Here is a 12,065-nt window from a genome sequence, read left to right on the forward strand (position 1 = left end):
AGGACCAATTCCTGCCATACTTTGAATTTATGAGGCCCTCTGATTTAACATGTAAACAGAAAAGAAAAATATGGCTAACTACCAAAAGGATTCAAAGTTAACTAAATTTTAGATAACCTCCATACAAATCAATCAAAATCATATGGATGAGCTTAATATTGTATTTACTAGCTCAAATAACATATGAAACGTTAATGAAATATAAGAGTCTGGAATACAATCTGAAGGATTTGATTCACCTCTCATTAATACAAAAGAAGCATAATATTCATTCTGAACACAAACTGAAACGAACACTATTAACCAATCTATTCCCATATCTGAATTCTGATAGTCCTCCAGAGCAAACAAAAGAAGAGGCGCTTCAGCCAGCAATATATGATTATATTCTGATGTTACACCCTCTTGGTTTGAAGAATATATCCACTAACCATTGATGGGTCCTCTATTAATGTAATTAAGGGTTTTCAAAATGTGATGACCTAAGAGCAGGAGAATTCATTTTCATCCCAATTTTAGTGATCGTATTACTTTGTATAGTTCTAATTCTATACTTGCATGGTTTCAGACTCTACAAGACTTGAACTGATGTGGCCCTTGTGGCCTAACCCATTAAGATGAGCGCTTTATGTTGTTCATTAAGGGGACTTTGAGATCCAACTTTCAAACCCAAATTGGTTAATTGGGTGTTTCAAGTAATCCTAAAACTAAGATAGGCCAATCTCTTTTGTTGAACTTGTTGGTTTCCAAAAGTTGGCCCAGACAGATTCTTGTGAAGAAGTAATCCTATTTTGAAAACTATCCCAAATGTTTTCTGCCTAAACCCAGAATTCTTCCACTCAAGGTGCAATGGTCGAATTTCTCTTCTCCTTCTTCTCATTACAGATAATCTATATCAAAAAAAAAAAAAAAAAAAAGATAGGGAAATAGTTTCGATGATGTTTTAAGTTGAAAATTTGAGAAAGTTATTTTTAAAAATAAATAATAAAAGTTTTTTTTTTAGAGTTTCTATTAGAACCTCCAAATCTGCTCACTTGACCTTACTCTATTATGAATTATTAAATGACATATATAACCTACTATAAAATGACTATGAAGAACAATAATTATACCAAAAAATATTATATTTATTTTATGTAGACTTTCCAATTCAATAATATTAGATTGTATTTCTTATTATTTTCCTTATCTATTTTCATTTTCTAATTTAACTACATACTCATTAAAGCATTCATATATATTTAATAAGAATTAAAAATATGATTAAGTTCTTTTATGTCACATATGTATGATATATGTTGAACGCATATTGGTGAGGGAAAACAAAATAAATCCTCTTATGATTTAGGTCCTAAATCATAGTCAATCTATTATATTTGCAAAAAAAAAAAAACTAAAAATATTTAAATAATTAATCATGTGGTACAAAAAATATAGAAAAATAAATAAACATTAAAAAACAAATGATTTTTTTTTTTGCACAGATAAAATAGAAAAGAAAAGAAAAATATATATAAAAAAACATAATAGTTCATGGCATTTTCTTATTGATTAGACATTAATTTTTGAAACTCAAGTTTGATTAAGAAATGTATATTTAGTTCAGATTTATAGAGTGATTAAATCATTGAAATGACTAAATTTTTTATTTTAAAGATAATAATTTGTTTGCAAATTATATGAGTGAGGTTATTTGAGGAAGTTTAGTGAGTAAATTTAGTCTTTGAAAATTTGATAAGAGGTGTAGAAAGCATAGAGGTCAAGTGAGTAAATTTGGAGGTTCCAATAATTATTATTATTATTTTTTTTTCACGTTTTATTAAGTTGGTGAACAGTGAACCTTCTTAGAAGCATACGAGCAAGGTTTGAACTTTGTTAAGAAAAAATGAATGATTCAAATCTTTAAAACTACACTCTAGAATATGTATAAATAAGAGAAAATTCGAACACATCGTTTTCAATTGATTTAGATCTCAATTTTATCTTAAATTCAGCAACATAAAATATCTCAAACACTAATCATTTCAATACGGACCCAAATTTGTTGCATCAATAAGGATAAGTCCCAAAATAACAAACGGACCAATCTCTCTGTCCAGCTAAAATCAAATAAATGGCTCGTTCATACTATGGCTTTGGTTCCCTCACTAATCCAATTCTAGACGAAGACAAAGACACAAAGATCGCCTGATCTGAGCCGTCCACTCTGTTGACCGACAGCACAAAGTCAAAATCTCCAACCCAATTACAATTCACTTCTCTCTCTCTCCCTCTCTCGTGAGTGTGAGAGTCGCAAACTCACAACAACGTTGCCATAAGCCGCAAACCAGACAGTCCAAAGCCCATTTGATCCGGAAGCCATTAGATCGAGAGCAAGAACCCACCTTTTTGCTCTTTAAATCAAAAACCCAAAAAGGAGGAGGAGGAGCATTTTCTAAACCCCCAGGAGGGTCATGATCGTATGCTCTAGGGTGTATCGTAATCGACGCCATGCTCAACACCGCCAACGGTATGATGTCATCAACGGCTTCGTCGTCGTCGGCCAACAACAGCGCTCAGTCGCCGGGGCTTAAGACCTATTTCAAGACCCCCGAGGGAAGGTACAAGCTTCAGTACGAGAAGGCTCACCCTTCCGGTCTTCTTCACTACCCTCATGGCAAAACTGTCACTCAGGTCTCTGCTTTAATTTTCAATACCCATTTTGTTGATTTACTTTCTTGAAGCCATGGTTGTGTAAAGATGGGTTCTTTTTTTTGGGTGTTGATTATGATGATTTTTTTAGGTTTGTTTAGGAAGAATTGAGCATTGGGTGGTTTTAACTGTGTGGGTTTTGCTCAAAAGGGTTGTTAATGTTGGAAGTGTAAGGTTTTATAAGACCAAGATTGTGTTTTCGATTACATTTTAGGTGAATTTTAGCATTCCCTGTTCCTTTTTGGGTCTTGCTACATTGTTTTGAAGTTACTTTTTAGTAGAGCAGTTTTCGAGGATTATAGGGACTATTACAGGGTGTTTAGGCCATCACCTGGGAGGCAACTCTAAAATTATGTTTTTGGCTAATTCAATGCTGTATGTTATGATATTTAAACTTTAAAGCCGTGTTGGCTGTTGATTATCAGGTAACGTTAGCGCATCTTAAGGACAAGCCTGCCCCAACAACCCCGACCGCACCATCTTCAAGCTTCAGCACTAGCAGTGGTGTGCGGTCAGCAGCAGCAAGGTTGTTGGGTGCTAGTAATGGGAGCAGGCTTAGCTTTGTTGGAGGGAATGGTGTGAGTAAGAGTGTTAGCGCGAGTAGTAGAGTTGGGTCTTTGGTGGCTTCCAGTTCAAGTAATTCAACTTCTACTTCCAACTTTGATGGGAAAGGGTCTTACTTGATCTTCAATGTGGGAGATGCAATCTTCATTAGTGATTTGAATACTCAAGACAAGGTATCTAGGACTTTTTTCTTTTGTAGGTTTAGGTGCTGGGATCGGTTTATGATAGGTTTCTTGGTGCATGCAGGATCCAATAAAGTCTATACATTTCAGTACTTCAAACCCTGTGTGCCATGCATTTGATCAAGATGCAAAGGATGGTCATGATTTGATTATTGGATTGAATTCCGGCGATGGTACAAATATTTGCTAGACTTTGAAATCAAAATCTTGTGTGTGAATTTCAAATTTTCTGAAGGTTGTATAAATGCTCTTGTAGTCTACTCAGTGTCACTGAGACAACAATTACAGGATGTTGGAAAGAAGCTTGTTGGTGCTCAGCATTATAACAAAGATGGTTCTGTTAGTAATAGGCAAGTGCAACTCTTTTTTGTTTTTTGTCTTTTTTAATTTCTGTAATGGATTGGAGGAATTCAACACAATTCTTTTGTTTGTACTTGTTTTCATGTTTATCTGCTTCCGAATGGATGCTATATGTTAAGAAATTTCTTGCTTGTGTTTGTCATTTCTTAATAGGCCTTGTTTGAGAGTTGTGATAGTTTGACTTCTGTGTACAGTTTTGTGGAGTATATTTCTAATAAACTGTTCTCAACAGCCGTTGTACTAGTATTGCATGGGTTCCTGGTGGTGATGGCTCTTTTGTTGTTGCTCATGCTGATGGGAATCTGTATGTATATGAAAAGGCGAGCTTCCCTTATCTATAGAAATACTTCTCACTGCCTTAACTTTAATATTCCATGATCTATTTTAATTTGAAGTAATTTGAGTGTGCTATTTTTTTCTTTTTGTTTTTTTATAGAGCAAAGATGGTGCAGGCGATACTTCTTTCCCTGTTATAAAAGATCAATCTCAATTTTCTGTTGCACATGCACGTTACAGTAAGGTAATCGAGTTATCTTTGTTTTCTTTTCAAAACATGTTCCCACGCAGATATTTCTTCTACATGGGCTGAAAATTTTCTGTTAATGGAATTAGGGGATAAAACACAACTGCTATGTCACCATGGGGATTATTATTTTGATCTTTTAAGTGAATAGACATAGTGCTCTTATCCTGGTGTCACAGATTGTCAACATTTAGATACGAATATTTTTCAGTGCTGACTTTGGGTAATTTTCTCCAGTGGATTCCTAGTCTATAAAGGGCACTGTGTGGGACTTGTGACTACTCAATCTCCACTCTGTTAGCTGTTTTAGTTCATATGTCAGTCGTTATTGTTTCCAGCTTTAGGCTATTTTCCAACTCTCTGATAGTCTGAGTTTTCTATTGTATCCACACGCTTAGAAGTTCAGTGATATCAATTTGTAGGAGATTGGGGTGTGGCTCAAAATGTGGGTTTCTTCTCAGAAAACTATATGATTTCATATTTTAACAATTTGTGTGAGTACAATCTATTGGTTGATTTAAGTTCTTTATGGTCTATGCAGTCTTCTGTGCGTTCAAGGCTATGTAGGCTATAGATCAAGTATATTGTCACGGATATTTGTACATTACATTGGCGATAGTTACTGAAGTTCATACATGGGGGGTTTGACAGGCGTTTGTCTGCACATTCATCTTTTAGGCTGGCAGCACTAGTTAAAATTGCTTTTAAGGTAGAGCATGGAAGCTAAGGTCCTTATAAAAGTTTGAAAATGCTTCCATTCTCATGATGTTAGTGAAGATGCAAAGCATAATTTAACTTTGAGCAGGGAAGTCATCGGTGGTCATTTGAATCCTTATTTTTTCGAGGCGGCTAATAAATACTTTTAGTTTAGGTATTCTGGTTGAGATATTACTGTTTATGTGTGGCGTGCTAAAATGTTTCTCTGGCTACGATATTTTTGTTGACTTACTGCTATGCTTCTGCAGAGTAACCCAATTGCCAGATGGCATATATGCTTAGGTTCAATTAATAGTATTGCTTTCTCAACTGATGGAGCTTATCTAGCAACTGTTGGAAGAGATGGTATAATTTCAATATGGTGTTGTTTGCATTGTGTAATTGCTCTATTCAGTTAGTTTCTTTTTGCAAAACATGAGCTAAATTTTATTATGGAATGCAGGTTATCTACGTGTTTTTGACTACTCAAAAGAGCAACTTGTATGTGGTGGCAAAAGTTACTATGGTGCTCAGCTATGTTGCGCTTGGAGGTTTGCATCTTTTAGTGTTTTTTTTATTGAAGCTTGCTGCTGGTTTTTGTAATATTCTTCCTATCCCCTACTTACCTTTAGATCTAAACTCCTGTTTATTGTGGATCTTAATGTATCAAGATATTATTGTTCTTTTGTGATGATGTTATGACTGATTGCACATGCTTTTGAACAGCACGGATGGAAAATACATACTGGCAGGAGGTGAAGATGATCTGGTTCAAGTTTGGAGTATGGAAGATCGGAAAGTTGTAGCTTGGGGAGAGGGGCACAATTCTTGGGTAATTTTTATAAATAGTATCAGGCTTTGTTATAAATACCTGATAGTTGCTGCCTTATTAAACTATTACTGGATGGTGCTGGCAGGTCAGTGGAGTGGCGTTTGATTCATATTCAGAAGGTATCGGGGAAACTGTCATGTACCGGTTTGGTTCCGTCGGTCAGGTATCAGAAAATTAGGCCTGGTCTTGTCAATATTTATTTAATTAGATAAAAAAATAAAAAAGGCATAATGCTATTAGTTGTTGTACTTTCCTTTCAATTTTAATCGTTTGGCACTCATCTTCATGTTCATGCATATATTTTGACATTTCAAATTTTGAATAGGAATTGTAATGTAAGCTACAACTGGTCTACCTACAATGGTCTGATAAGATATACTTAGGATAAGAAATTTCAGGGATTTGAAATGAGTGCATTTGAGAAAAGTTATGACCTTGGTATTCCTCTCTATTCTCGTATTCTTCCTCAAACCCCTTAATTTTTCTCAGATAAAATGTCCTGTACAAAATTGATGAGGAAAATATTGAAGTAACTGAGGTGGTGAGTGTACTTAATTTCTTATTAGTTGTGATTTTTATTCTTTTTTTTTTCTTTATAAGCAGGACACACAGTTACTTCTGTGGGACCTGGAAATGGATGAGATTGTGGTGCCATTGCGCCGATGCCCTCCAGGTGGCTCCCCCACATATAGTACTGGAAGCCAGTCATCTCATTGGGACAATGCACTACCAGTGGGTACGTTGCAGCCTGCTCCAAGCATGCGAGATGTTCCAAAGATCTCACCGCTTGTTGCTCACCGTGTGCACACTGAACCTCTCTCCGGCGTGATGTTTACACAAGAATCTGTTCTTACTGTCTGCCGAGAAGGGAATATTAAAATTTGGATGAGACCTGGGGTTTCAGAAAGCCAATCAAGCAATGGGGAAACCGTGTTAAGTCCCAGCTTGAAGGAGAAGCCTTTGCTGTCAAGCAAGGTTGGCAGTGCCAGTCATAAGCAATGACACTCGTCAGAGACGAAAGCAAAACAAGCTTCTTTCCATCGAGTACATTTTGATTTGCTTGTGTAGCCATTTTTCTCCTCTTACCAGTTGGTTTTTCCCGAAATAGCACTCTGTGAGAGTGGCATTCCCAATTGCCATGCAACCAACTGATTCTATTGTATAGAAAATTGCCATTGAAGGCAGGTAAGAGATTGGGTGGGAGAAACAACCCCCATTTGTAATTACAAAACGGCCGTTTCTGGAACATATATTTAATGAATGACGGGAATAATATGATGTTCCTCCCTCGAGATCTGTTTCTCTCAACACATTCTAACTGGTTCTATTTTATAAGCTGTTCATATCATCCATATTTTTTTCCTGATATTCCTTTTTCAATCATTTTATCTCGGTAAGACATGTTATTGTGAGATAAATGCTGGGCAACCTTAAAACTTAAGATCGGAAAACACAAAAGGTTTTCTGCTAAAAAAGTCCGTTAAGAAAGCTATATGTGCACAGAAGCCAAAGAGATTTTCTATCTGTACTTTGCCAGACCAACATATACATATGATATCGTTAATATACAACAGCGCTAATATGCGCTACAGGTCATTTACAGCCACAGTATGCACTGTGGATGCAGTGCATCTCCACAGTGCATACTAAAGATTATGAATCAGCTGCCATGAATAGCTTCAGCACCTTGAATTTCATTTTCAAGCTGCCGAGGATTTGTCTGTGTTTGTTGTGGTTGATTTGGCTGGGTCACCGCCGGAGTACCATGCTGTTGATTTGACCAAGAAAGCCATCTTTCCCTCCATTCCAGAGCCTCAATAATAATAGAATTCCCACACATTGTGACTCCAAATCCCGTAAACGTGGCAAGAAGAACTGACAGAACTGCCTGCATGTGAATCTGTAGACCCAGCAAGAACATATAAGTTTCACAGGTAGCTAAAACAACAGTGCTCCTCATCTATTCCTAAAGGTGCCTCGAATGCCTTGTTATTTGACATTGTAAATTGTGGTTGCCTTACGGGCTTCCATCTATAATTAATAGTCTTTTCATATCAAAAGAAAGAAATAAATAAACAGTGCTCCTCATCTCATATTTGGTGTCTTATTCTACTGTACAACAGGTAGACACTTATACATTTTACTGTTCAGTCAATTCCTCATTCTAAACGTTTGTAACCCAAAACTGAGATATATTGTTTCACAAAGCAGAGTCATCACATTTTCATCTTCACCTACAAATCTCATCACTACTTAATGTCAGCAGAGCATGTCTTACCAATGAATAAAGTAAATGAGCTGAGAGAACCACCAAGGCAAACTGAATGGTTGCATAAACCCAGACGTATTTTCTTTTCACTGTGCACAAATTTCAAATCAGTAATAGAAGATTGGTTAATGGAAGTAAAATACTGTATGACTGAAGAATTGCAAGCTTGCCTACCCATTGTGGTTGCTGTCATGGATGCCAAAAGACCCAATATACAGGAAAAAGGAAGAGAGAGCGCAATTGCACCTGATCCCATTTTTCCTACCTGTGCATGCGATCACAATAGGTTATTCTTTAGACAAGTTAAAAAAATGAAGCATGTAGAAGTTGCATGACATACCAGAAGCTGCTCAAGAAAACAGAAGTATGCGAGCATGCTAACTATGACGAGAATTGGAACATCCTGCCAAACCCTGGAAATTTTGCAGTAAGTATTAGTTATAGCGTCCTAGAAGGTGGGCTTGAACGTATTAAAAATTATCTTATACCAGATTCACTCATTTTACTGCATTATGAAAGATCATTCCTCATTGACAACAAGTGACAGATGATCAGGAAAACCAATTACCTCTTTCATTTTCTCCTTTCAAACTGCATATTTTACCCTAATCCACTTTCAGTTTATTGGTCTTGGGGTAAATCCTCAGTCAAGGTTATCAATGAAAGACCTTAATTTTAAGGGACTTTTTTTTTTTTTTGATGAACTAACTTGTATCTATCTAAACTAGTAGCTGCATCTTTCACAACCACACAAAAAATATAAGAGCAAAGATCATTTTCTGCTCATAACAGCAGTTGAAAATTTCACTTGCCTATATTGAGTAACCTCAGGCTGCTGTGCTCTAGTTCCTCGTAAATTATGGGCTTGAACATTTTGAATTCGTAAAAGCGTGACAGGTAGGTTCTGGACCTCTTGCTTGCACACATCACATGTTTTATTACCTTTAATGCTGAACCATTTTACAGCACACTCTTGGTGGGCTAGAGCGAGGTCACCTTTACAGCTGCATTCCATCTTGAGGGTGTCAGCACCTTCCCCCAATTCAACTAAGCAAATTCGACAAACAGCTTCTTCTTCGGCAATATCTTCACCATCATCATCACTTCCATCTGAACCACAAAACTAAGATAAGGCATAGGCTGGTTATCACTAGTTGCAAAACTAGAGTTTTAGGTTGCTAGAATCTGAAAATACAGACAATTGGTATATCCTAGCACTTGGGCAGATTTGCAAGGAAAATGATGTGTACAAAAGCGTGAAAGACAATTGGAACGTAAACTTACCATTGTCATCCTTCGGGGAGGTGCATGAAGTTATTGATACACTTCTCTCCATCGCTCGTGGTGTGGTAGGAATTACTCGAAAGACACTACCTAGACTTACACTCCCATCTTTATTAAGCTCAGGGACCGAATGTGAACGATGAATAGGCAGTTGGCGCTCTCCTTTCTGCAAAAGTATAAAATCGGAAGAATCAGGTGGGCTAGCGGATGAAGAGATGAACACATCTGAAAGGATTAATTGAAACATTGAAAAGAAGTATAACTCCCTGTAGAACTCAAATTGATAAGAGGAAAAAATATGAACAAATAATTTAAACTCTGCTTAAAGTATTAGTACATGAATGGATCGGTGGAAAGCAACTTGCCTGCTAATCATGCCCTATAAAACTAATTTCATGTTTATTTTGATTTTGATAAACATCCCCTCTAAATATGCCGAACATAATTAAGGTTAAATGGTTACTTTTTAGTCTGAGAAGTCAAACTTTCATTACATGAAATTAAGGGGAAAGTCACCAAACCATTCACAAGAAGGGTGCACTGTCACTGCTGCATGTGACATCACGAAAATCAACTGGCTTCAGTCATACATTAGAATTTTGTAATTGCACAGGAAAATCAGCAAGCAACTAGAAATGCCAAAATGAAGGAAAACCTATGCATATAGAATGAATTTGAAGCAATTTACTCTCCATTTGCAGGTTATACAATCAAATGAACGATCTTTAAGTACCATTGAGTACTACATAATACATTTACAGTGAAACAGTTCATATTGTACCCAAGATTTTTTATGTTTATCTTAATGTCTCCAAGTATTATGATCAACTTATTTTTTTTCTCAACAAACAAAACAATTCTCAAGAGGTCAAGTTAGCATGTGATAGGTATTCACAGCAGAACTTACCAGATCAGTTGTGTTTCTTCCATGCATAGACTCTGGATTCGAGTGAGCAATTGGGGTTGTAGGCAAGGATGACGTATTCTTCAGTCTAGGTGTTAAAAGCTTTGGAAGAGAAAATGTCCTAGAAATTGAAGGCTTCTCACAGGTACCTGCAGGTGTACCTCCTAGTGCAAGAGTAGCAGCCTTCCGAATCTCTGAAGTAGTGTTCCGATACTTGAAACTTAGTTTTGGAAGGAGGTTTTTTATGGTTGACTTAGTTTTTGAGGATGAGGGACCTGGGGATCCACTGATTTTGTTTAAACTAGGGCTGGGTAATGGGGAGAAATTTACTCTTTTCGGAGTGGGACTTGGCGTTGGGGGCATGTCTATTCTCACAAAATCCTCTTCGGGATCCTCAACAGTTCTAGGGGGTATCTGTAAGGCGAGGTTTTGTCGTCTCCATGGGTGACCAGGAGGAGTTTCTTCAATTATCTCACTGGAGTTTCCATCCTGTAAAAGGAACAAGAAAAATCACTTGGGATCAGAAAATTATGGCTTTTACATTAACTTCGCCCGATAAAGTACCAGTTATACAACAATCTCACACAACTCTGTGTGATGCTCAAATAAATGAGAATTGTAAATTGAAGATCTAGCATCAGTCCCACTTAATTTCACTTGCCAAGATATGCACGACTGAGGAATGGAAACCAACAAAAAGGAAAAGACCAAAGGGGATCCATATTAAAGCACAATGAAATATGAAGGAACACAATGATGTAAGATCATCATGACAAAGTGACAATGCAGAAAATTGAAACCAAACCCAACAGTAAGCTCTCCTTTTTTCTCAACAAAGTTATAACATGCAAGTATCAACAGTTCTAAGAGGAATTAGAACCTATAACATGAATTTAATGATTTCACAGATACCAAGTGAAGTTGAATGGGATAAAAGTTGGCAGATTTGGACCCCTAAAGCAATTCATGTCATTCACTAAATCCCATGATTGCAGCTGTATTGTTGTGTATGAGTATGAAGAAATACCAAGTATGCTTCACCCAATTGAAGTAAAGATAAAAACTTTAGCACATAGGTAAATCATAAGCATATATATCTGGTAAAATGAATTGAACCCAGAACTAACGAAACATAAACAGGAAAGAAACATGCAAACATCACAGAACCCATCACAGAATTCAACAAGGAAAAGCAAATGAGGTACCTGTTGGGGTGAAGGGTCAACTTCGCTGGCGGAAATGCCAGCATCATTTTCCTTAGCAGAAGCTTCTTCTTCAATTACCATACTTGATTTCTGACAAGCCCCTGTTTCAGGTTCTGCAAATAACACTAAGACCGTCGAGAGGTGAAGTGAATATAAGCTGAAAGACCAGAGAGACAAGTGGCAGCTGAGAGGGAGGGCATGACAGAGAAGGAGGCAGCTCAGAGAGAGAGAGAGTCAGGTGACTCGGGAAAATGCCAAAGCGGATTTATGTTGTTTTCTAAGGGCCCATGGTTTTTGCAAGAGGGATAGACAGGGGGTTCGGCACCGGCGACAAGTGATCAAAGGGTATTAGCTTTTTGGGCATGTGTGCTCTTTGCAGTTGGATTATTTTTTGTTTTTCTTGTTATCCATTAGTACAGATTTATGTTCTGTTTTTTTTTTTTCTTTTCTTTTCAAAACTCGTAGAAAATAAGAGGACACCAACATATGCAGTATATTGCATTATTCTCATATTTGTAGACGAATTAATGCCATTTTTATTTAGTTCGAAGAGTT

General features: G+C 36.8%; 2 protein-coding genes across 2 annotated transcripts; one reads left to right on the forward strand and one right to left on the reverse strand.

Annotated features, from left to right (window-relative positions):
* The first annotated feature begins 2,185 nt into the window (after positions 1-2,185).
* Positions 2,186-7,158, forward strand: LOC133721503 (uncharacterized). Its single transcript, XM_062148131.1, has 11 exons — positions 2,186-2,673; positions 3,117-3,428; positions 3,502-3,610; positions 3,694-3,787; positions 4,030-4,117; positions 4,234-4,317; positions 5,286-5,382; positions 5,480-5,567; positions 5,743-5,848; positions 5,934-6,011; positions 6,452-7,158. The coding sequence occupies exons 1-11, from the start codon at positions 2,491-2,493 to the stop codon at positions 6,848-6,850; spliced, it is 1,638 nt and encodes a 545-aa protein (XP_062004115.1). The 5' UTR covers positions 2,186-2,490; the 3' UTR covers positions 6,851-7,158.
* A 164-nt stretch (positions 7,159-7,322) lies between these two features.
* LOC133722295 (uncharacterized) lies at positions 7,323-11,859 on the reverse strand. Its single transcript, XM_062149149.1, has 8 exons — positions 11,511-11,859; positions 10,309-10,794; positions 9,402-9,567; positions 8,930-9,227; positions 8,458-8,530; positions 8,292-8,382; positions 8,127-8,206; positions 7,323-7,748 (listed from the first exon to the last, which is right to left on the reverse strand). The coding sequence occupies exons 1-8, from the start codon at positions 11,589-11,591 to the stop codon at positions 7,509-7,511; spliced, it is 1,515 nt and encodes a 504-aa protein (XP_062005133.1). The 5' UTR covers positions 11,592-11,859; the 3' UTR covers positions 7,323-7,508.
* Between the last annotated feature and the right edge of the window lie 206 nt (positions 11,860-12,065).

The sequence above is a fragment of the Rosa rugosa genome, chromosome 7, assembly GCF_958449725.1.
Source record: "Rosa rugosa chromosome 7, drRosRugo1.1, whole genome shotgun sequence".
NCBI lineage: Eukaryota > Viridiplantae > Streptophyta > Magnoliopsida > Rosales > Rosaceae > Rosa > Rosa rugosa.